Genomic DNA, 26,519 nt, shown 5'->3' with positions numbered 1-26,519 from the left:
GGTATAATTTTTTTTACTGATGTTTTGGTGATGTGTTTATAAAGGTCAGTTTTGTAGCTTCTGTAACGAGCTAAACTGTTTTCAGATGTGTGAACATGATTGCACAAGGGTTTTCTAATCATCAATTAGCCTTCTGAGCCAATGAGCAAACACATTGTACCATTAGAACACTGGAGTGATAGTTGCTGGAAATGGGCCTCTATACACCTATGTAGATATTGCACCAAAAACCAGACATTTGCAGCTAGAATAGTCATTTACCACATTAGCAATGTATAGAGTGTATTTCTTTAAAGTTAAGACTAGTTTAAAGTTATCTTCATTGAAAATAAGGACATTTCAATGTGACCCCAAACTTTTGAACGGTAGTATATATATATATTTGATATATACTTATATATTTGATATATATGGATATATATATAAAAAAATTAAACTTCAAAATTGGCTCTCTAGCGGTACTTTAAAATGAGAAAAAAGTAGCCCCTCCCACCAGTCCCACGTATCGACACGAAAATCGCAGGAGACGTCTATCATGTCGATACGTGAAACTGGTGGGAGGGGCTACTTTTTTCTCATTTTAAAGTACCGCTAGAGAGCCAATTTTGAAGTTTCTTTTTTTTTTCCGCCATGTCTGACAAATGACAGATAGTTAATAGTAAGACCCTCTCAGTTACATTAACATTGATATTATACATGTGGGCCCATAGATATAAATGCCGTTAAATGGGTTTCTGTAGCTTAATGCATGTCATACTTGGCATCATAATGTATGTAGCTTTGACGTAGTAGTGTATGTAGCTTGCTTTGACGTAGTAGTGTAGCTTGCTACAATTCACTGGGCATAGCTTCCCCTGTAGTTTAGCTACCTTTAATCGAGAGTAACTTGAAGCTTAGCTTACTACATTTTCCAAGTAGCTTGCCCATCATTGGTACCGAAATTTGTAGTGAACCATGTATACAGATCGATCCGATACCAAGTAGTTACAGGATCATACATTGGTCCACATTTCCTGAGTTTATAAACATAATATAAAAAATTTAAAAAAAGATCTTGTGATGATAAAAAATATCGATCTAATCATAGTATTATCGACTAGATAAGCTCTTGTACTGTTGTTGGTATTGTTCCACGCGACCAGTCTTCCTCTCAGGGAATAAAACACACTGGTCAATCCCAAGTTCTTTTGGATGACATATATGTTGAGTAAAAAGGACCCCAGAGACAGAATGGTACAATATCAAGTTTTACTGAAGCTTCAGGAGACCAGCCCTTACAACGCCCACCATAGCATCAGCAAGCGAGGTCGAAATCCAAACAAAAAGAGTCAGCTTAGGTAGAGTGAAAACAGCCCCTCTCGCCCAGAAAGGAGCACAGCTGCGTCTTCAAAACAAATAAGGAACTGACTAAAACAGCTCTGTGAGCCGACAAACAGGAACCCTTAAGACAAAACAAAGAGTTTACTAGCTGACATAAGATAAAAGTAAGGAGGTCACGAAAAGACACACTACATGAGAAAATACTAGCTGCTTTAAACATGGCTATGGATTAAAAAAGAACACTTAAAAATATCTCATTCTCACAGTATCATTACAGTGGATGTCAGGTGTAGATCCACCCATGGCGTTTTTTTACATTGTGAAGCGCCAGCTTGTTAGCGGTGACGCCGGTGAGTTATTGTATCCTCCTACGGTGTGTAGTGAAGCATGTTTAGCTATTCCTCGTGCTGCAGGAATGATACTTTTGAGAAAACATACTTTATTTGCCGCTATGGAGGCGATGATTAGTGATTTAGAAGTAGCTAAAACACTGCCGACTGCGGATGGACGTTAGCCGCTAGCTAGCTAGCCATGTTTTAAAGCACCTCTTGCAGGGCAGCGTTTTAGTGTTATTGCTTCAGCTTTATCTTTAGTTTTTAGGCCAAAAGGCGTCCATTCTCCCTTTCCTGTCTACACACCGTCTCTGCTTGTAAGTACTCTGTGACTGTGCACTGCCGAACATGCTCCTCTGCTCGTTAACCCAGCAATGTCACGACAAGGGGAATCAGTATTTTTTAGAGGCGGTATAGTACTGTTTATGATTCATTAGTATCGCTGTACTTCACTAGTACCGGTATACCGTACAACCCTAGTTTTTACATATTACTACAATAACAATAAAATGGATATATAATTAATAATTATTATGAATGTTTATTAATAGTATGACCTTAAAGTTTTGTTATTATCAATCAGAAATATTAAGCTGTTAAAATGCGCCAAACATGGATAAGTGTGGAGAGAGTGTTTTGCATTTTTCCCATCATCCCTTGTAATGAATTTAAATTGGTGTAATTCAGATTTTTTAATATGATGTATTTTTTTTATAACATCCACAAAGTTAAATGAGCAGGTTGTGTTATTTGTGACCATGTTTGCAGACTTTTTGTGCTGGTTGATTTTTTTTACTTTCTGCACCACGACTAGGTGGTTTGGATTGTGTTATATAAGTAAATGCAGTGCTGTCATCCTTGCAAGTTTAATTAATGGTGGAGGTGATTTCATTAGCCACCACATGGCGACAAAATGGCAGCACTCAGACCCCAGGCTATTTGTATATGATATTAATATAGAACTTCCCGCCATTGTTTATTGAATGAACTTGTGCCGTCTGAAGACGCCAGGTGGGCTGTAAGTTGGACACCCCTGTTGTATACTATACATTTACAGTGTATGGACTATACTACAGTGCATTATATAGTATAGAGCAGTACTTCTCAAATACTTTCTGTTACGCCATTACTTTGTAAGCTTATTAACATAAAAGGAAAAAACACACCGGTCTTTCCTCGTCTCCCACTGTGGTTACAGTGAAGTACTACATACACTACCGTTCAAAAGTTTGGGGTCACATTGAAATGTCCTTATTTTTGAAGGAAAAGCACTGTACTTTTCAATGAAGATAACTTTAAACTAGTCTTAACCTTAAAGAAATACACTCTATACATTGCTAATGTGGTAAATGACTATTCTAGCTGCAAATGTCTGGTTTTTGGTGCAATATCTACATAAGTGTATAGAGGCCCATTTCCAGCAACTATCACTCCAGTGTTCTAATGGTACAATGTGTTTGCTCATTGGCTCAGAAGGCTAATTGATGATTAGAAAACCCTTGTGCAATCATGTTCACACATCTGAAAACAGTTTAGCTCGTTACAGAAGCTACAAAACTGACCTTCCTTTGAGCAGATTGAGTTTCTGGAGCATCACATTTGTGGGGTCAATTAAACGCTCAAAATGGCCAGAAAAAGATAACTTTCATCTGAAACTCGACAGTCTGTTCTTGTTCTTAGAAATGAAGGTTATTCCACAAAATTGTTTGGGTGACCCCAAACTTTTGAACGGTAGTGTACGCTTCAGCATATTCTGGTAAGGCAAAAAAAAAGCATGTTCCCCGAGGTCACACACGTTCCCCCCTGGCCTCGCACCATGCCCCATTATTTGAGAAGGACCGGTATGGAGGAAGACAGTAAAAATACATGACATGAGAGATGAGAACAACATGATTAGTGGAAAGCATCATGAGAGTTGGTAGATGTTCATCCTCTTCGCCTCCTCGTCTTCCTGGCTGCCACCTGATGAGTAAAGAATAACTCATTGGTAACGTTTGAAGCTTCGTGAAGGGAAAATTGTGTAACACTCACTTTGCTCCTCCCCCTTCAGTGACTCGCCATTTCTAACCTCCTCTTCTTCGAACTCCTCTTCTTCTCCACACTCGTCGATATTCTTGTACGTTGGCTTGAGGGGGGGTGGGTGGGGGAAACGTAACATTGAAACCAAATCAGCTTGAACTCAAGTGTGTGATTTTTGTCTTCACCTGTTCACTCTGACCCGCATTGTTGCAGGAAGGGAGGAGCTTCTCGATCATCTCACCAATCATTTTGAAGGTCGGTCTGTCTGTCGGCTCCAGATTCCAACACAGAGTCATCAGCTGGTACCTGAAGGTAACTTTCAGTTAGCTTTTGTAGAGCTGTCAAAGGTAATGAATTAACCCGTGATTAATCACAAAAACATATCACATTTATCATGTATAACCCCAAATGAATCACACCATTTATTCCGACCACACATTCAGTCTTTCAAGAGGTTACCTGAAAGACGGTACGGTCAGTGACCACGTGCAAAGATGAGTGAGAAGACTCCTACTCCATTACATTGTGGAAAATTTCGCCTTATCATCACTTTGTTAACAACGTTTTTCCAGACGTTTAAAAACATTTGCACTTCATAGGACACCGTTACTAAGTTTTCAACCAATGAATGACGTGCAGTCAATTCAAATAATTTTCAATGTTTGTAATTAATTTACATCATGAAAACAAGTAATTCATGTGATCAAAATTAAAAAATGTGATGAATCTGATTTAAAACAGCATAACTTTATTGACAAGGACATTAACCCGCTGTCATTAACCGCTTAACCGGCCATAAACTACTGTATATTGCAAATTGATGTTATTAGGCCATCGTTAACCCACTGTCGTTGACCACTTAACCCACTAGCATTCACTAAGTTTCCATGCACTAAATTAGTCTGATTTCACACTCTCTAACGCGACTATTGGTCACACACTGTGTACCTCCCCGTACACTGGGGGGCACTTATTTCCTATTAGCAGGGATAATTGTATTGCTTTTCCCATTGACCTATGACGTCACACCAGGCATCTGCAGATCCTTACAAGTTAAAAGCCGAGCTTTGTTGTAATTTTGGCACATATTACAAATATTACACCTCCAATGGCTAAGCTGATGTTAAATAGCAGACAGCCTCAAGAAATTATCTTAGAATGCGCTATTAACATGACGCTATGACCAAGAATGTATGGAAGCAAAGAAAGACGGGCGAAAGAGAGTTGTTTAAAAATTTTCGGAGGGAGAATCATGGAAACAAAACTTTTGAATGTCTCAGAGTTCATTCATAAGACTCTGTGGATTGATGGAAGGAGTTTTAAATTTCGAAGCAAAAGACCGATCATGCCCCCGGCCAAAACTGTTCCAGATGAAGGTTGCTATTTTTCTGGATCATCTTGTCAGTTGTGTGGAAAACAGGGTTATTGTTAATCAGTTTGGAGGGCACAAATGCAGCGTAAAGAGGTTTGTGTACACTTTATTCTTTGCTTTGTAATATATGTGCACTATTCTCTCCCATCTAATTTGTATTTTGTTTGGGAGTCCAAATTAAGTCAGCATTCTCCATTTCCTTAGCTACATTTAAAATAAATCTCAGTTCTTTTTTGACCATCGATGCACTTCAAAGTGTTCCGTTCTTTTCATTCGTGAAGTAATTAAAGTTGTTGCTTATGTTTTTATTGAATGGTATCTGCTTCTTGGTTGTACTGGCGGCACACACCCACTCGAGAGATCTGGTTTTCAATCGCAAAATCCAGGTGTGTTAGTCTGACTTTTCACAAACAAAACACAATCAGATCAACTTGTTTCCATGGGATTTAGAATTCTTATTTAGAGCCAAACTATTTGAGAAATCTGACTAATTAAGTGCATGGACACGTACTGATTGACCACTTCATCGCCAAAGCACTTTATTGATAAGGACGTAAACCCACTGTCGTTGACTACCTAACGGCCCATGAACTTTATTGACAAAGATGTTAACCTGCTGTCAGTGACTACCTAACCGGCCAGGATCTTTATTGACTAGACGTCATCTTGCCATTGCTGCCCACTAAACCACTTATTAACTCTATTGACAAGGACGTTAACCTGCTGTTGTTGACTACCTAACTGCCTATAAACTTAATTGACAACAAGGATATTAACCCACTGACTATCTAACCGCCTATGAACTTTATTGACAATGACATTAGCCGCTGTTGACAACAATTTAACCGCCAATTAACATTATTGACAAGTATGTTAACCTGCTGTCATTGACCACTAAACTGCTCATGTACTTTATTGACGACAACATTACTCCCTGTTATCAACCACTTAACTGCCTATTAACTTATTAACAAAGATGTTAACCAGTTGTCATTGACTACCTAACCGCACAGGAATTTTATTGACTAGGACGTTAACCCAATAGGACTGACCACTTCACCGCTGATGCACTTTATTGTCAAGGACGTAAACCGACTGTCGTTGGCTACGTAACTGCCTATGAACTTTATTGACGACAAGAACATTAACCCGCTATCGCTGACTACCTAACTGCTTGTCGACAACAACTTAACCACCAATTAACATTGACAAGGATGTTAACCTGCTGTCATTGACCACTTAACCGCCCATGAACTTTATTGACAAGGACGTCAACTTGCCATTGCTGCCCACTTAACCGCTTATAAATTCTATTGACAAAGACGTTAACCCGTTGTCATTTACCTAACCGCCTATGAACTTTATTGACGACGACATTACTCGCTGTCATCAACCATTTAACCGCCCATTATATTATCGACAAGATGTTAACCCGCTGTTGCTGACTAGCTAACCGACTATGAACTTTAATGACAACAACATTAGCCGCTGTTGACAACAACTTAACCGCCAATTAACATTATTGACAAGGATGTAAACATGGTGTCATTGACCACTTAACCGACATGAACTTTATTGACAAGGACGTCAACCTGCCGTTGCTGCCCACTTAACCGCCTATTAACTCTATTGACAAGGACGTGATCCCGTTGTCGCTGACTGCCTAACCGCCTATGAACTTTATTGACGACAAAATTACTCGCTGTCCTTAACCACTTAACCGCCCATTAACTTATCGACGAAGATGTTGACTCGCTGTCACTGACTACCAAACCTCTCAGGAACTTTATTGACAACGACAAAGAAATAAAGCCGCTGTTGCTGACTACCTAACCGCTTATGAACTTTATTGACAAGGACATTAGCCGCTGTCAAAAACAACTTAACCGCCAATTAACATTGTTGACAAGGATGTTAACCCGCTGTCATTGACCACTTAACCGCCCATGAACTTTATTGACAACGACGTCAACCTGCCATTGCTGCCCACTTAACCGCCTATTAACTCTATTGACAAGGACGTGATCCCGTTGTCGCTGACTACCTAACCGCCTATGAACTTTATTGACGACATAATTACTTGCCTTCATCAACCACTCAATCGCCTATTAACTTATCGACAAAGATGTTAACTCGCTGTCGTTGACTACCTAACCGTTCAGGAACTTTATTGACAACGACGAGGACATAAAGCCGCTGTTGCAGACTACTTAACCGCTTATGAACTTTATTGACAAGGACATTAGCCGCTGTCAAAAACAACTTAACCGCCAATTAACATTGTTGACAAGGATGTTAACCCGCTGTCATTGACCACTTAACCGCCCATTAATTTTATTGACAAGGACGTCAACCTGCCATTGCTGCTCACTTAATCGCCTATTAACTCTATTGACAAAGAGGTTAAGCCGCTGTCGTTTACTACCTAACCGCCCATTAACTTTATTGACAAGGATGTTAATCTTTCATTGCGAACCACAAAACCACGTATTACCTCTATTGATAAGAACATTTACCCGCTGTCGTTGACCACTTAACCGCCAAATAACTTTATTGGCAAGGATGTTAACCGGCTGTCATTGACCACTTAACTATTCATAAACTTTATTGACAAGGACAATAATCCGCTGTGGTTGACCACCGAACCACCAATTAACTTTATTGACATTGAAGTTAACCTGCTGTTTGTCAACCACTTTAAGGCCAATTAACTTAACTGACAAGGACATTCACCTGCTATCGTCAACCACCTAATTGTCCATGAACTTTATTGACAAGAACAAACAATGGTTTGGGGCCTTACATTTGGGCTGGAGCGAATTCGGGCTGATCCATGTGACATCCATCTTTGATCATCTTATAGAAGTTGGTATCCACAGCAACATTGGGGTATGGACTCTTACCTGAGGATGTGGGTACACAGGTGACGTGTCCATGTAGTTAGAGAGATGATGTGGTGTTGCCATGGTTACCTAGGGAGAAGATTTCCCACAGTAGGACTCCGTAGGACCAGACGTCACTCTGTACCGTGTAAACACACTGGAAGATGCTCTCTGGAGACATCCACTTGACCGGGAGACGCGCCTGTCAAACAAATAGGGGTGATGAAGAGTGGTCCCCACGTTGTTGTTGTTGTTGTTGTGTAGTCACTAACGTTGCCCTGGACAATGTAACTGTCGTCATTGCGAATGTCTCTTGCCAAACCAAAGTCGCAGATTTTTGCAAAGTGGCGGTCGGTTAGTAGGACATTCCTCGCTGCAACGTCTCTGTGGATACACTGACACACACAGAGTGAGGTGTAGTGAGTCAGTGAATGTGCATTCGTGTGCACGTGTGTGTTGTTACATTTCGTGATGACAGGAAGTCCAAACCCTGAGCCACCTGGTGCGAAAACCTCATAAGTTCGCTGACAGACAAACGCTCCACGTGCGCACCTGAATGACGCAAACACGCACAAAAGTTGGCTGTGTGTGTGTGTTTATTAGGTGTTTAGTGTGTTACCTGAGGGTGAACGCATCGGTTTCATTTCCTGATACTCGGAACAACAAGAGATCCCACTGTCACTGCAACGAACACACACAACATTGTCAGTACCTGAGAGGAAGAAGATGAAAAAGGACAAGAACGAAAGAGAGATTAGGAAGGAGAAAATGGTGGACCTCCTGAGCCTGACGTCCTGACCCGTCACATTGGAGTATTTGGTGTTCAATATGGCCGCCATGAAGTCTTGGGTGTGCACACGCAGGAAATTGAGCAGGTCGCCATGGCTACAGTACTCCGTGATCATCAGCATGGGGCCTGGTGCACAGAGGTTTTCAGCCAAAAGTGTGTTTGTAGAAATGTTGCGACCTTTGACTCTCACCTCCTTGAGTGCAGGCTCCCAGCAGGTTGACAATGTTGTCATGGTAACCGAGATAGCTGAGAATCTTCAGCTCGCACATGAGAGCCTCCCGCTCCTCCGAGTGAGCGCTCGCTGTGTGAAAAACGTGCACACATTTACATGGACGTGTGTGTGTGTGAGTGTGCGTGTGTGTGTTCTCGTATTTCTAGCCTTCTTGAGACCTCAACAAGGAAAAGTATCTTCCATATGAGGACCGGTGAACAAGTTAGGACATAAATCATGGTCCCAATACGGAAAACCATTGCATTTAATAGAGAATGTCTCATTTGCACCCCTGGTGGTGAAACCTATCAACATTTGGGTGGTCCCAAAAAAGGAGGGATTTTTCAAATTGACTGTGTGTCGGTTTTAAAAGTGCTCCCCCTCTGGTCAACATATGAAATAACAAGTGTGTGTAAAAATTTTAAATGCTCCCCCTCTGGCCATCATATGTAATAACAAGTGTGTTTAGAAAATGAAATGCGCCCTCTTTGGCAAAAATTAATAAAAATAATAAAATATGTATATAGAGACATACTGTAATAACTTAAAGTAAATAATGAAGATTAAAAAACAATTACAAACAAACAAATAAAAACATTTTAAAATTACTAATAGCTTGCTTTTTTTGTATTTGCATAGTATTTATATATTATTAATGTTGTAAATACAAATCTTTATATATCTGGAAAGGGTGGTCCTAAAGATGTAGGCATTTTTCAGAGGTCTCAGGTAACAAATACAAGAATGTGTGTGTGTGCATTGTGAATAACGAATGACTGATGAATGATTGATAAATATTTGATTAATTATTGAAGACTAATGTTTAATTTGTTGATGAATCATTGATAATAACTGACTCATATCATGTGTGTGTGTGTGTGTGTGTGTGTGTGTGTGTGTGTGTGTGTGTGTGTGTGTGTGTGTGTGTGTGTGTGTGTGTGTGTGTGTGTGTGTGTGTGTGTGTGTGTGTGCATTGTGAATAACGAATGATTGATGAATGATTCATAAATATTTGCTTAATTATTGATGACTGATGTTTAATTTGTTAAAGAATCATTGATGATAACTGATTCATATTTTGTAAATGATGGATGAATAACATGATCGAATGATGGATGATTGATTGATGAACATTTAGTGAAGGACTGATGAATAATGGATAATAGCTGAATTGAGTATTAGTAATTTATTGATAAATGATTGATGAATGTTTGATTAAAAAAATGATATATAAATTATTAATTACCAATTTACTTATTTATTGATCAATGATTGATGAGCAATTGATTGATGATATTAATGATCGATTAACATCTGGTGTAAGAATGACGAATGATGGATTGATTAATTGTTAATGACTAAAGTTCGATTTATTGATAAATGATTGATGACAACTGATGAATAACTGGTGAATGTTTGTTAAATAATTGATTATTGATGAATGACCGATAAATGAAAACGGAATGATTATTAATTGTTGATGACTAATTCAAGTTTGATTTATTGATGCATAATTGATGACAACTGATGACTATCTGGTGAATCATTTATGAAGGATTGATTGATAGATGTATAAATAATGGATGACTGATTGATGAATCATCAAAGAATATCTGATCATTGATTGATTATTTGATGACTAATGGTCGATTAATTAATTGTTGATTAACTGATTAAAATGATCAATGGATGTTTGATTGATGAATAATGGATGATTAATTTATAAAAAATAAATGACGATTAATGATAATGGATGAATGATTAATAATATATAGTTAACTGATAAAAAAATGGATGATTGATTGATTAATGAATGATTGACTGATGCATTATTAATATTTGATCATTGATTGATAATTAACTGATGAATGATTGATTAATCGTTGATGACTAATTAAAGTTTGATTTTTTGATACATGATTGATGACCACTGATGAATATCTGGTGAATGATTGATACATGATTGATTGAAACATTGATATAATAATGGATGATTGATTGATGACTCACTAATGAATATTTGATCATTGATTGATGATTATTTGATGAATAATTGATGATTAACTGATTAAAATGATCGATGAGTGATTTATTGATGACAAATTGAAGAGTGAATGATGATTGATGATAATGGATGAATGATTAATAATATACAATTAATTGATAATTAATGGATGGTTAACTGATAAATAATGGATGATTGACTGATGCATAATTAATGAATGTTTTATCATTAATTGATGATTAATTAATGAATAAGTGATGCCTAACTGAAGAAATGTTTTTGATGATTGATAGATAATGGATGAATGATTGATAATTGATAACTAATAGATGATGATTTAATAAATAGTACATGAATAATTGATGATTGTTTAATGAATGATTAATAAATATTTGGTCATTGATTGATGAAAAATTGATTGATTGAAGAATTATAAATATTTAAACATTGACTGATGATTAATTCATGGAAAATGGATGATTGATTGATTTATGGTTAATGGAATAATTATTGATGATTGATAGATGAATTATTAAAGTTAGATAAATAATTGATAATGGATGAATGACTGATGATCGATCAAGATCGATGGAAAAATGGATGGCAGTATTGATAAAAGTCCAAAATTGGGACTGACGTTTGAGCATTTTGACGGCTACACGGGTCACGTCCTCCTCGGTACTGAGGCCGTACGCTGTGGCCTCCACCACCTTTCCGAAGGCCCCCGAGCCTAAAACAGCACCTGGCGAAGACAAGAGGGGTCAAAGGTTAATCGATGCAAGCTTGTTCTATTTTTAGGCGCCGGTGAAAAGTCAAGGTACCGAGGCGGAGCTTATCCCGGGGAAACTCCCACTCGAGGTTGTAGGGCAGCTGGTTGGGGTCGATGAAGGTGTAGTTGTTGCCGTCGCAGCTCTCGATGATCTTCCAGCGGATTTCGTATTTTGGTTTCTGGGCGGCAGACATTTCTCACAGTTTTGGACAAATGCGAAGGACGTCGTCGGCGTACTAACCATTTTCATCCGTAGAATGACGGACAACAAGAGTAGCAAAAGTGCCACAGCGGAGCCACTCAAGGCGACGAAAAGAGGCTGCTTGAAGAAGCTCTGACTTCCTGCAAAAGTCAATCAATCAATCAATGCTTATTTATATAACCCTAAATCACAAGTGTCTCAAAGGGCTGCACAAGCCACGACGACATCCTCCAGTTTTAGGACTTAATTAAGAACCAAGATGGTGACGGTGGGAAGCTTACGAAGCATGAAGACGTCCCGCGAGAGTCCCACGCTGTTAAAGGAGACACACTCGATGGTGACGTCATCGGCCGGCGACTGAGGGAGGGGCATGTGCTTCTTAAGCTCCTCCCCTTCCTGTGTCGCCACGTCCTCAACCCGATCGCCGGAGATGTTGCCGCACCTGGACAGGAAGTCAGGGTCAGCGGGATTAGAAGCGCCACGCGGGGGGTGCAGTGGAACGTACGTGTGGACGAGGCCGCCGCAGGTGACCCAAAGCATTGTGGGAAGGGGGAAGCCCGAGCTGCTGCAGGTCAGCGTGTCGTTGTCCACCGTGATGAGGCTGCTCGGCGCGCCTTGGGGTTCAAATGTAGCAAAACATCCGTCAGAGTGAAGACGAAGGGAAGCGTGGCCGTATGCTTACGGAGAACTCGCAGGTCCAAGTTTAGGGAGCCGTTGAAGAACGAGTTGGCGAATCGGAGAGCGTAACGACCTTCCTCCTCGTAGCGAACGCGACGCAGCCGCAGGCTCGTTAGCGACCTGCAAACATCCCAGCTGTGACAAACACACAACCACGACCAGTGTCATCATGCTAACCCGTAGCCGTTAGCCGTGTAGCTCCGCGTCTTCTTGGTGTGCGTCGGCGTCATCCAGTCCAGGTTCCTGATTGGCGGATACGCTTCCACGGCAACCGTCAATGCGACGTCTCCGCCTTCTTGCACGTACACCACGCTGCCGCCGACCACATCAGCGCCCTCTTCGTCAGTGCTAACGTTAGCGAGCATTTCCCAGTCGTCCGTCGCGTTAGCGTGTAGTTCTCCACTGAGCTCCGCCCAGCCGCTGCTCACGTTCGCGTTCCCTGGAGCATTAGCACGCCGCTGTAGGAACGCCTTCAGGAAGGGAGCGTCTGACAGAGGGAATACATGTTTAGTCCTCTTCCATCACATGACCCCCGCTAACCTTTTTTTCCCCACCGAGGACGTTTAGCGTCGCAGCCGCCGTCGCCTCGCCGGCCTCGTTGCGAGCCGTGCACACGTAACGTCCGCTGTCGTTCCGAGTCACGCCGACAACGCTCAGAGTGCTGTTCATCTGCAGATGGCTGCTGTAGTGACGAGTCACCGTGACGTTTGGAGCCTGGAAAGAAAAACCAGACCAATATTGGCCAATACAGGGTAGAAGATGATGGTGTCTGTCCCCAACTTTTGTATCACCACTTTCTAGGGCTGTGACTCTTTGGGCACCGCACAATTCGATTCGATTCCTGGAGGTTATGATTGGATTCAGAATCGTACCTTGATTCAAAATCAATACTTTTTAATAACATTTGGTGCCAGTTCTATGATTAACTAGATGAGGCAATTCCTGAAGGAATTGCGTGTGAATGCTTCAATGCTGAAGTGGAACTGAAATCCTGGAATTTTTTTTTAGAATTGTTGAAGTAGAGCACACAATTCCCAAACAGGCGGAATATTGTGAAGTTGGAACAGTTTGAATCAGATGAAAAATGTGGGAGTTGTGGAACTTTGAGGAATGTCCCATTGATTTCAATGGGAATTTCCCCAAAATTTGGGAATTTCAGGAAAAGCGGATAGGTTGATTGGCAACACTAAATGGTCCCTAGTGTGGGAATGTGAGTGTGAATGTTGTCTGTCTATCTGTGTTGGCCCTGCGATGAGGTGGCGACTTGTCCAGGGTGTACAACGCCTTCCGCCCGACTGCAGCTGAGATAGGCTACAGCGACCCCAAAAAGGGACAAGCGGTAGAAAATGGATGGATGGATGGGTAAAAAAAAAACATGAATGGTCTGAATTAGTTGAAATGGTTGGTGTTGGAATTTTTCAAATCGGTCGAGAAATGTTGAAGCAGTAACATTTTTAATTGAAAAATGGTATTAAGGAATTTCGGGAAAACCGGGAATTTTTCCAGTTCGAAAAACAAATTTGTTTTTTGTCCTGATTAAGAGGAATATTTGGACGGTGCAATGGTTGAAGTGGGTTGAAAAATGTGGAAGGAGTAGTCGCCAAAAAAAAGGGTTTGAACGGGAATTCCTGGAATTTTTTGGAACTTGGAAAAATAATACTTTGAATGAGTGGAATGTGTTGAAGGTGGAATGGTTTGAAGCGGTTGAAAAATGTGGAAATGGTGGAAGTTTGAAAAATGGCCAATTCATTTTGAATGGGAAAAATGTCCCGGAAAACCTGGAATTCTGGGAAATGTGGGAATTTGTCAAGGGAAAGCGAACATGCTGAGCAGTTTGAAGTTGGAACAGTTTGAATCGGGTGAAAAATGTGGACGGTAGAGCGCGCCAAAATCTGGAGAAGAAAAAGAACAATACAATTAAGTTGAATAAATAAATGATCTTTTGTATAGAAAACCATATGCTTTGGAGCATTCACACAACTACATTCCTCCATAAAATAACAAAAGATCTGATGAAGTTTTGTATTACTTAAAAATCGATTTTTTGATATATTTTTTTAATCGATTAAGAATCGTGAATCATTTGAAAATAGATTTGTTTTTTGACACCCTTACTAGTTTCACCATGACATGATTTAAAAAATAAAAAAAAGCCACCATGACTCAAAATAAGTAGATCAATTAGTTTATACAAGAATTGTAAAATACTGTATTTGATCTATTCATCAGTACAGATTCAGATTAAAACATTTGATTTTTTAGCCAGTGTGCCGCGCGGAATTATGCATCAAGTTATTGCAAAGCATCCATCCATCCATTTTCTACCGCTTGTCCCGTTTGGGGTCGCGGGGGGTTGCTGGAGCCTATAATCCGCAAATAATGTGCTGTTGTTGAGTGACTGTGCTGTCTAGAGATGTAATACTCTTCCATACCAGTAGATGGCAGCATGTAGCTAACTACTTTGTAGGCTTACTTTAAATTAAGATAGGCCTGTGCAATTATTTTGACTCGGGGGGCCAAATTTTGAGAAATAAATGTATCTGGGGGCTGGTCTCTCTCTCTCTCTCTCTCTCTCTCTCTCTCTCTCTCTCTCTCTCTCTCTCTCTCTCTCTCTCTCTCTCTCTATCCATATACAAATATATATATATACATATATATATATATATTTATATACATATATGCATGTATACATATATATTTTTATATATATATATGCATTTATACATATATACACACACATATGTACGATGTGTATATATATATATATATATATATATATATATATATATATAGATGTATATATATATATATATATATATATATATATATATATATATATATATATATATATATATATATATATATATATATATATATATATATATATAAGCTGTTAAAATGTGCTGTACAGTATGTGTGCTTGGGTCCTATTTTAGGAACACTAATTCAAAACCTCAAAATAATGTCTGATTGAAAGCTAAAAACGTTATGACAGACCCCCTTAAAAAAAAGAACTGAATGAGACATCCAGAATGTACATGAAAATAAAGAATGTGGGATTTACAATATTAACTATGAACGATAAAACACTGAATATTGACAACATATGAATGTCACACATCTACTTTCGATCAAAATATTTTACAATCAAGCGAAACACGACAAAAATGCAACAAACAGCGAAATATGAACGCAAAGGGTAAAAAAAAAAAACCCACCTACAATCTGATACATCTGATACATCACCAAGCTTTAGAACTTTGTTGTAAAAAACATCACTGCACATCATAATGGCAGCTACAGTTTCCATTTTAAAGATCTAAAAAAAAAATTTGGGAATGTCCGGCGGGCCAGATTGAAAAGTTTAACAGGCCGCATGTGGCCCCCGGGCCTTAATTTGCCCAGGTCTGCTTTAAGACAAGAGAATTAGTGACGGTTAGTTGCGGTTTTATACAAGAATTGTAAAATATTTGTCTGATAACTGTATTTAATATATTCATCAGTACAGGTTCTGATTTTTAAAAAAAGGGTTTTTCAGCCAGTGTGCTGCGCGAAATTATGCATCAGGTTTTTGCAAACCAGTAATTAGAATGTGCTGTAGTTGAGTGTCTGTGCTGTCTAGATATGTAATACTCTTCCATACCAGTAGATAGTATGGAAGAGTATTACATATTGCTGTTTGAATTCAAATCGAACAATGACGTCAGGTATTTAATGAGGACGACTTTATGTTGTCAACATAGGCTACTGAGTGTCTGATTGATTGATTGAAACTTTTATTAGTAGATTGCACAGTACAGTACATATTCCGTACAATTGACCACTAAATGGTAACACCCGAATACGTTTTTCAACTTGTTTTAAGTCGGGGTCCACGTTAATCAATTCATTTTTGGACATTTTCTGCTGGTAGCGTGCCTCTTAACTTTTTCTAAAAAAAAAAGGTGCCTTGGCTCAAAAAAGGTTGAAAAACACGGGTCTGCTACAATTTGTTGACAAGATTGCAACCGATTTAGATCATAAGCATTATACTCCTCTGCATATTTTTACATGTATGTAAGGCTTTTGAATACAGACAATTTTAACATTTCAATCCCATAAAAATATTTTAAAATGACTATATAGCTATCTTACTAAAAGAGAACAATATTGTTTCTATTAATAATCATAATTCTAATAGAGCTAGATTAGTTTCTGGGGTTCTTCAGGATTCTATTTTGGGAACTCTTTCATTTCTAATCTATATCAATGATTTAAAAAATGTTTGTAAGAATATACTGCCTCTTAATAGACTGTATTTATATTATTCACATGTGAATAATGCTGTATAATAGACTGTATTTATATTATTCACATGTGAATAATGCTGTATAATAGACTGTATTTATATTATTCACATGTGAATAATGCTGTATAATAGACTGTATTTATATTATTCACATGTGAATAATGCTGTATAATAGACTGTATTTATATTATTCACATATGAATAATGCTGTTTAATAGACAGTATTTACTGTATATTATTCATAAAATATACCTAAGTGTTTATTGTTTATTGTGAGCGAACTGTGGTGCTGAATTTCCCCCAGGGATCAATAAAGTACTTTCTATTCTATTCTATTATATTCTATTACATACATACAAAAAAATGGTCTTTAAAATATCAATAGATTCGATGGAATGACAGACTAAGCTAATCAATGCCAACGTGTTTGTTCGCTCAGAGTTATCTGCTGACTTTCTGGTAATTGGACTCCAAAATGTGACTTTTTAGCACAGGGTGAAAAAAATAAATAAATAAATTTAAAAAAAGAGAAGAAGAAATTGGGGAAGTTGGAAGATTCTTTTTGTCTGACAGGGAAACTCCATGTAGCAATCACATCAACAAGCTCCACGCTAAGGAAATTGCTGAATTGTGTGTTTTTTCTTGCCATTTTACGACCCTTTGCTACGTCTTAGCTCTTTGGGAAGTTTTTCTTTGGTTCATGCAATGAAAACAAAGAGCAGATCCCGGTTTAGCATGAAGCAAGAGTTAAAAGTAGCAATATCAGGTTTGAAGTCCAGATTTAAAAAGATGTACAGTGCAAAACGTGATCAAGTTCTGAATAGTAATTCACTGCACTATTTGAGGAAATAATTGAGAAGGATGTAATGACGAGGGTGTTGAAATTAATTTAATGGCGGACATTTATTCATGAAAATTTGAAGAAGCAGCTTAAAGAATATATTGTTCAAGGTAACTTATGTACATTAATATTTTGTTACTTCATAAAACTACTGTAATTGTTTGTATTATACTTTATTGTACTTTCTTATCGTAAAATGTGTTTATTTTATCAAAAGTGTTATGTTAAAATGTTGATGTTTTTTGAGGGCTAAAATGGATTAATGGATTTTTTCATTCATTTTGATGGGAAACATTGCTAAGAGATATTGTGATGTATGTCGAGTGTGTAAAGTTACTATCATTAGTTTGTTTTGTTGTAAAGAACTAACTAATACACACCATTAGTTTCATATAAAAATTATTATATTTCAATGTCGGCAAAACATGAAATGTTTAAGAAGTATCTGTCTTCAAAAACAGCATGTAACTTCGTCTTTAGGGACATGAAGGCCATCTAAAGGTAGCGTCTGACTTCTCACCTGCTCGTGGGGGTCTGTCCAGGTGACAGTGTAGAAGTGGGAGGGGTTACTTGTCACACAGGTGACCTCGAAGGTTTCTCCTTCCAGGCGGAAAAATTCACTCTGTTTGAGAGACGCCTGAGGAGGATGACGATGACCTAGAGACGAGAAACAGACAAGTGACATAGTCAAGTAAGGGACTGGTGGAAATAGAGATGAGCTAGGGTGAGACAGTCGAGTGACAGACAGACTGAAAGACGGGTGTGACAGAGACAGACAGGTGAGACGGTCGAGTGAGAGACAGACTGAAAGACAGGTGAGACAGAGACAGACGTGTGAGACAGTCGAGTGAGAGACAGACTGAAAGACAGGTGAGGCAGAGACAGACATGTGAGACAGTCGAGTGAGAGACAGACTGAAAGACGGGTGTGACAGAGACAGACGTGTGAGACAGTCGAGTGAGAGACAGACTGAAAGACAGGTGAGACAGAGACAGACGTGTGAGACAGTCGAGTGAGAGACAGACTGAAAGACAGGTTAGGCAGAGACAGACATGTGAGACAGTCGAGTGAGAGACAGACTGAAAGACGGGTGTGACAGAGACAGACAGGTGAGACAGTCAAGTGAGAGACAGCCAGGTGAGACAGTCGAGTGAGAGACAAACTGAAAGACAGGTGAGACACAGACAGACAGGTGAGACAGTCAAGTGAGAGTAAGACAGAAAGACAGGTGAGACAGTCGAGTGACGGACAGACTGAAAGACAGGTGAGACAGACAGACAGACAGACAGGTGAGACTGCTACATGAGAAACAGAAAGACAGACAGGTGAGACAGTCAACTGAGAGTAAGACAGGAAGACAGGTGAGACAGAGACAGACAGGTGAGACAGTCGAGTGACGGACAGACTGAAAGACAGGTGAGACAGACAGACAGGTGAGACTGCTACATGAGAAACAGAAAGACAGACAGGTGAGACAGTCAACTGAGAGTAAGACAGAAAGACAGGTGAGACAGAGACAGACAGGTGAGACAGTCGAGTGACGGACAGACTGAAAGACAGGTGAGACAGACAGACAGGTGAGACTGCTACATGAGAAACAGAAAGACAGACAGATGAGACAGTCATGTGAGAGTAAGACAGAAAGACAGGTGAGACGGTCGAGTGACGGACTGACTGAAAGACAGGTGAGACAGACAGACAGACAGGTGAGACTGCTACATGAGAAACATAAAGACAGACAGGTGAGACAGTCAAGTGAGAGTAAGACAGGTGAGACGGAGACAGACAGTTAAAGGGGAACTGCACTTTTTTTTGGAATTTTGCCTATCGTTCACAAACAAACATTAACATGGACGCCCCTGCTTATTTCAGCAGGACAATGCCAAGCCACGTGTTACAACGGCGTGGCTTCATAGTACAAGAGTCTCCTTTGGTCTCCTCAGTTCCCAAATGTTTACTGAGTGTTGTTAAAAGGAAAGGCCATGTAACTCAGTGGTAAAAATGCCCCATGTGACCACTTTTTGGCAATGTGTTGCTGCCATTAAATTCTAAGTTCATGATTATTTGCAAAAAAAAAATCAAGTTTCTCAGTTCAAACATTAAATATCTTGTTAAGTGAGAGTAAGACAGAAAGACAGGTAAATGGTCAAATGAGACACGGATAGAAAGACAGGTGAGACGGAGACAAACAGTTAAAGGAATTTTTTTTTTTTTTTGCCTGTCATTCACAATCATGAGAGACAAGAACACACATCTTTTTTTTTTAGGATTTTAAAGATGATAAAAACACACTTGGAAGATGCAGCTAATGGGAGTCTCTGTTGTAACCCTCAAAGCCCTCTAAAACTACTCCAAAACCCTCCATTAACGTTTATATACACACTGCAAGTCTATATGTAATGTAGTTACAGACACGTTCATAACAATATGTTCAATATTTATCGTATTTTGGTCATTTTATGCACAGCCGGAACTAGTTCTTCGGCGCATTTATTTCCGTTTCCATAGCAGTGCACTTCCGACTTCCTGCAAGAAATGTGTTCCTACTTCCGGAATCAAACGCAAGTGTGTTTTCTATTCACGGCAGACTTGGTAACAGATGACGACGTCGACTATTTTTGGACGAATGAGGATTCACGACCTTATCTTTTCGAAGCTGAATATACTGAGGATGAACTGCTGCTTTGCTAACCACAGAGAACGAGACGATTTTTACTTTTGTCTTATACGATTGTGAATAATAGGCAGAATTCCCCCAAAAAGTGCAGTTCCCCTTTAAGAGAGCAACAGACAAGTGAGACGGAGAGAGACAAGTAGGACAGGTGAGAGAGAGACAGGTAAAAAAGTTACTTGGTGCCACCAGCAGGTTGAGACTTTTGGATCTGAAGTGTCTCCCAAGTTTGGATCCCGAGCAGAAGTAACGTCCGTTGAAGTCTTTCTGGACCTTATGGATGAGAGCTCCTCTGTGGGGGTCAAAGGTCACGTTCATGCCATTGGGGAGTTGTTGGTCCTCTGATTGGAGGGTGAGGTTTGTGACGGACGGGTCTGTCAGCAGACACCTGACCAGGAAGTCTTGGCCCTCTTTGACGGTGGGGGTCATCCCACGAGGCGTGACAAAGATGCTGGACGGGTCTGCCCCAGTAAAAGTAGGTGAAATGGCAGTTGATTGTGGAAAAAAAGGGGGCGTGGCCTCGCTCACCTTTGACGTACAGGTGGGTTTGAGTGTGCAAATGCTCCAGACTCCGGTTGACGTAGGAACAGCGGTACGTTCCGGTGTGTCGGACTTCCAGCACGCCATTCTGGGCGGGCGGCGAACGAAACGCAGTGGAGGACCAGCGGACCGAAGCGTTGCCCTGACAACTGAGGCTGAAGGTGGAGCCGGCGTTCAAGACCACTTCAGACCCGTTCAGTAGCAATTGAGAGTTGAGATGAATGGATGGTGGAGACATGTCTGGAAGGAAGACGAGCAGGTGATTGACAGTGGGGGCGTGGCTACCCCGCCTGAGGATAAACATGGAGCCTCATTTTATTTGTTTGTATTAAGAAGGAAATATATAGAATATTTAGATTAATTTAAATAGTAAAATAAATAAATACAAGAAATAATACAATTATAATAATAATAACAATAAATCATAATTTAAAAAATATCTTGTTAATAAGTAAAGCATTTTAATCAATTGGATTTGTTTGTATTAAAAAAGAAATCATACAATATTTAGATTTTTGTTATTGTAAATAGTGATGTAAAAAGTAAAATAAATACAAAAAATTATGAAATTGTAATAATAATAATAATAAATTATAATTTCAAAAATAATGTTACTTTTACTGGATTTGTTTGTATTAAAAAAGAAATACATACAATATTTAGATGTGTCATTATTGTAAATAATAGTAATAATAATTTAAAGAATAAATAAATACAATGAATAATAATAATTAAAACATATATTTTTTTCACCAAAAAGAAAAAAAACATTTTATTTAAAATGTAATTGGATTTGTTTGTATTGAAAATATATACTATATTTATTTTTTTCATTATTGTAAATAATAACACTCATTTAAAACAAACAAACAAACAATGAAAATCAATTAATACAATAAATAATAAAAAAATATATATTGTTAACCAAAAAAAATAAAAATTTAATCAATTGGATGTGTATTTATTAAAAATGAAATTCATACAATATTTAGTTTTTTCATTATTGTAAATAAAATAATAATTTTATAAATATAATTAATACAAAATAATAATTAAAAAACTAATCTTGTTAACCAAAAACAAAAAAAACTTTATTTAAAATCAATTGGATTTGTTTGTATTGAACAGGAAATACAAACAATATTTTCTCTTTTCATTATTGTAGATCCATCCATCCATTTTCTACCGCCTGTCCCTTATGGAGTCGCGGGGGGTGTTGGAGCCTATTCCAGCTGCACATGGGCGGAAGGCAGGGTACACCCTGGACAAGTCGCCCCCTCATCGCAGGGCCAACACAGATAGACAGACAACATTCTCACTCATATTTATTCATTAGGGCCAATTTAGTGTTGCCAATCAGCCAGGTGCATGTCTTTAATAACACTAATTTAAAAAAAATATTAAAATAAACAATAATATACAATTATTTTGTTAACCAAAAATAAAAATACATTTTATTTAAAATCAATTGCATTTGTTTGTATTAATTATTTAGTTTTTTCATTATTGTAAATAACAATAATTTGTACAATAAAATACATAAAAACAACAAATACAATATTAATAATAAAAATACATATTTTTTAAAAATCTGATATTTGATGTTTTAGTCATAATACAATTGTTTTTGTTTTGTTTGTTTCATAATACAATTTAAAAAAAATACATGTGCATCAGATTTCATTATTAAATAGTGCCTGACTAGAAAAACATACACTTTGCATTTGCCAAATATGTCAAATATAATTAGGATAAATAAGAAGTATTATTTTCAGCTGCCTTCAGATTACATGTTGCTCTGGATTGATTAAACCGATTTAGATCTAGCTGTTGAAGCAGAACGATATAGATGAATAGTTAGAATAGAAAAGTAAATTTAGGATTTTTAGAATAACAACAACCAAAAAAAACCTTGTTAGGGAAGTTTGCTTTAAATCAGGACAAGAGATTTTTGTTGACGTGACAGTTGAGATGACGTGAAAAACAGAAGTGAAACTTTGTGTTTAACGCTTGTCAGCAGTTTGGAAGTTATGGGTCTGGGAAAGAAAAGAGGAAGAAGACACACTTGTCCTCATTAGGATGGAAAAGATGTCCACCATCAAACCGGGAGCTTCTAGAACTTACTCTAACTTTTAACCTACGAGTGTTCTATTATTATATACAATCACTTGTTAAAAATACATTTGATTATTATTTAATTGTTACCCATATTGTTTTGTCACTTACTAACAATCTAATGATTATGTGAATGCTACACCAAAATTAATCTATTATTATTCTTCCACAGCATTTTTCGTCCACCTAAAACCCCCAAACCGTTAATCCCGTTCAAACGTCAGAATGTTCAGCGCTTCCAGGACACCTTCTCCAATATTACCCGTTTTACAGCAATTCATTATTTTCCTGTATTTTCTATCCGTTTTTGTCTTTACTCCTCGCACAGATTTTAACTAATTTCCACTATTCCAACATGAAAACAATCGTCTTGATCCGGACAATAAAACTTGCTTTTCTTTTTTCTTTTTTTTTATCAAAAAATTCCCAGTCATGATTTTCCAAAATATAGGACAATATATTTGGTACTCCCCCCACCATTCTCACTTAGTTATCTTGTTTCCCCCCCTATAACTAACCTTGAATACAAGTAAATGTTCCACACTATCAGGAAATGTATTTGTTGTAGTAACAAAAAACATGTAATAGTCTGAAATGAGCCATAACCTCTGCAGAGTTTTGCCTTTTTACATATTGTATTGATGCTGCCAATATCATAATTTACAAATGCAGTGATGCAATTATGTGCTTTTGAGTTCCCCCACCAAATTTACCTATGGTTTTAACTTTTTTTTAAATGTATTTAAAAAAAAATGTTAGCTGGTTTGCAAGTAAATGTTTCACACAATCAGGTAAAACACTTGATTGTAAAAAATAATAATTTTAATTTAGCCCCGAAATGAACTGAAAACATAGCAAAGAATTCTGGATAATCACATGTCATTTTCAACAGTTTAGTCGCTCCCTTTAACAACCAAAGTTGTACATTATTATGACAGCCAGCCTGTTTAGTTCAGTAGATTACACGCTGGCCTCTCAACACAGTAACTTGGATTCAAATCTCAGAGCATTTTTTTTAGATACTTTTGCTGCCATACACCCATGAGTCATATAGTTGAATTCCAACTATTACAACATACATTTATCTTTTTTATATTCATACAACGTTTCAGTAGTTTCCGATTTTCAACATTCAAACCATTTTAACAATCAAACCTGTTCTACGATCATAGTGTTTCTACATTCTAATTATATTTGTACATTCTACCAGCATTTCAACTTTTCTTCAATATTCAAACCATTCCTACTGTGCATTTAAACATATTTTGACATCATATTTCAGCTGCAGCATTGGGGCGTTCACACGAGAGAAGTGGCATTTTCTTGTTGTTATATTCTCACCTTCAGCGGAGCCACCGGAGATGATTGACAGCAGGAGAAAACAGAACGTCTTCATCGCCATCTTCTTCAAACTGACTGACACTCAAGCGGCTCAACTTCCTGCCAGATGTTGGCTCCGCCCCCTGCTTACAGCCTCAGACCTCCAACAGCAGTCCTGACAACCAGTGAGTGCGATTATCCTATTATGTAAAACTTAGCATCAAAACACAGTAGTAACGTATGAGTCGGTTATGGTACGGCCAAACAGTTAGTCACAAACTAGTCCATTTGCCGGAATGGGGTACCTAAACAAAGTCTCACCGCGGGGCCAAATAAAGTTGCGAGTGGCAAAGGTGAAAAACACTATTGATTTCAAGAAAGAACTCGTAGCTAAGTACAAACCCCGTTTCCATATGAGTTGGGAAATTGTGTTAGATGTAAATATAAACGGAATACAATGATTTGCAAATCCTTTTCAACCCATATTCAGTTGAATATGCTACAAAGACAACATATTTGATGTTCAAACTGATAAACATTATTTTTTTTGCAAATAATCATTAACTTTAGAATTTGATGACAGCAACACGTGACAAAGAAGTTGGGAAAGGTGGCAATAAATACTGATAAAGTTGAGGAATGCTCATCAAACACTTATTTGGAACATCCCAAAGGTGAACAGGGAAATTGGGAACAGGTGGGTGCCATGATTGGGTATAATAGTAGATTCCATGAAATGCTCAGTCATTCACAAACAAGGATGGGGCGAGGGTCACCACTTTGTCAACAAATGCGTGAGCAAATTGTTGAACAGTTTAAGAAAAACCTTTCTCAACCAGCTATTGCAAGGAATTTAGGGATTTCACCATCTACGGTCCGTAATATCATCAAAGGGTTCAGAGAAATATTGAGAAATCACTGCACGTAAGCAGCTAAGCCCGTGACCTTCGATCCCTTAGGCTGTACTGCATCAACAAGCGACATCAGTGTGTAAAGGATATCACCACATGGGCTCAGGAACACTTCAGAAACCCACTGTCAGTAACTACAGTTGGTCTCTACATCTGTAAGTGCATGTTAAAACTCTCCTATGCAAGGCGAAAACCGTTTATCAACAACACCCAGAAACGGCGTCAGCTTCGCTGGGCCTGAGCTCATCTAAGATGGACTGATACAAAGTGGAAAAGTGTTCTGTGGTCTGACGAGTCCACATTTCAAATTGTTTTTGGAAACTGTGGACGTCGTGTCCTCCGGACCAAAGAGGAAAAGAACCATCCGCATTGTTATAGGCGCAAAGTTGAAAAGCCAGCATCTGTGATGGTATGGGGGTGTATTAGTGCCCAAGACATGGGTAACTTACACATCTGTGAAGGCACCATTAATGCTGAAAGGTACATACAGGTTTTGGAGCAACATATGTTGCCATCCAAGCAACGTTACCATAGACGCCCCTGCTTATTTCAGCAAGACAATGCCAAGCCATGTGTTACATCAACGTGGCTTCATAGTAAAAGAGTGAGGGTACTAGACTGGCCTTCCTGTAGTCCAGACCTGTCTCCCATTGAAAATGTGTGACGCATTATGAAGCCTAAAATACCACAACGGAGACCCCCGGACTGTTGAACAACTTAAGCTGTACATCAAGCAAGAATGGGAAAGAATTCCACCTAAGAAGCTTGAAAAATGTGTCTCCTCAGTTCCCAAACGTTTACTGAGTGTTGTTAAAAGGAAAGGCCATGTAACACAGTGGTGAACATGCCCTTTCCCAACTACTTTGGCACGTGTTGCAGCCATGAAATTCTAAGTTAATTATTATTTGCATTAAAAAAATAAAGTTTATGGGTTCGAACATCAAATATCTTGTCTTTGTAGCATATTCAGCTGAATATGGGTTGAAAAGGATTTGCAAATCATTGTATTCCGTTTATATTTACATCTAACACAATTTCCCAACTCATATGGAAACGGGGTCTATAGAAAGGTGGCATCTGTTTTGCCGTTTTCCTTTTTCGTTTTGGCCAACAAAAGTAGCGTAATCCAGACTTCAGAGACCGTACCGTCTGAGCAGCAGTTCTTTGAGAGGGTCTTCAACTTCACGACGACGACTTGGTAGTGCCTGGTGTCGTTGTGGGCTGTACCTCCCACACGGAACAGTCCTTCGGAC

The 26,519-nt window shown here is 38.5% G+C and overlaps 1 protein-coding gene and 1 long non-coding RNA gene across 3 annotated transcripts in view; one reads left to right on the top strand and one right to left on the bottom strand.

The window, feature by feature from the left end:
* Nucleotides 1–705: 705 nt before the first annotated feature.
* csf1rb (colony stimulating factor 1 receptor, b) lies at nucleotides 706–24,437 on the bottom strand. 2 transcript variants are annotated; one of them, XM_062049016.1, is made up of 22 exons: nucleotides 24,377–24,435; nucleotides 20,909–21,210; nucleotides 20,560–20,841; nucleotides 18,230–18,366; nucleotides 13,135–13,294; nucleotides 12,758–13,067; nucleotides 12,585–12,700; nucleotides 12,408–12,516; nucleotides 12,184–12,344; nucleotides 11,942–12,042; nucleotides 11,753–11,879; nucleotides 11,569–11,673; nucleotides 8,906–9,016; nucleotides 8,703–8,841; nucleotides 8,545–8,606; nucleotides 8,389–8,477; nucleotides 8,198–8,320; nucleotides 8,016–8,127; nucleotides 7,847–7,946; nucleotides 3,857–3,977; nucleotides 3,684–3,777; nucleotides 706–3,614 (listed from the first exon to the last, which is right to left on the bottom strand). In XM_062049016.1, the coding sequence occupies exons 2-22, from the start codon at nucleotides 21,156–21,158 to the stop codon at nucleotides 3,559–3,561; spliced, it is 2,865 nt and encodes a 954-aa protein (XP_061905000.1). In that variant the 5' UTR covers nucleotides 21,159–21,210; nucleotides 24,377–24,435; the 3' UTR covers nucleotides 706–3,558. The 2 variants fall into 2 exon arrangements, with proteins under 2 accessions (XP_061905000.1, XP_061904999.1); XM_062049015.1 differs by having other exon boundaries at nucleotides 707–3,614; nucleotides 20,909–21,160; nucleotides 24,377–24,437.
* The window catches only part of LOC133651086 (uncharacterized), a 28,052-nt gene continuing 5,330 nt past the window's right edge, over nucleotides 3,798–26,519 (top strand). Inside the window, exons 1-2 of the long non-coding RNA XR_009826369.1 lie at nucleotides 3,798–3,983; nucleotides 24,383–24,540. This is a non-coding gene — a long non-coding RNA (uncharacterized LOC133651086). The remainder of the gene's footprint in view (nucleotides 3,984–24,382; nucleotides 24,541–26,519) is intronic.

The sequence above is a fragment of the Entelurus aequoreus genome, linkage group LG05, assembly GCF_033978785.1.
Source record: "Entelurus aequoreus isolate RoL-2023_Sb linkage group LG05, RoL_Eaeq_v1.1, whole genome shotgun sequence".
In the NCBI taxonomy this organism is placed as follows: domain Eukaryota; kingdom Metazoa; phylum Chordata; class Actinopteri; order Syngnathiformes; family Syngnathidae; genus Entelurus; species Entelurus aequoreus.
Note: the sequence above shows the minus strand (reverse complement) of the source record. Positions and strands in the feature narration are given on the sequence as shown.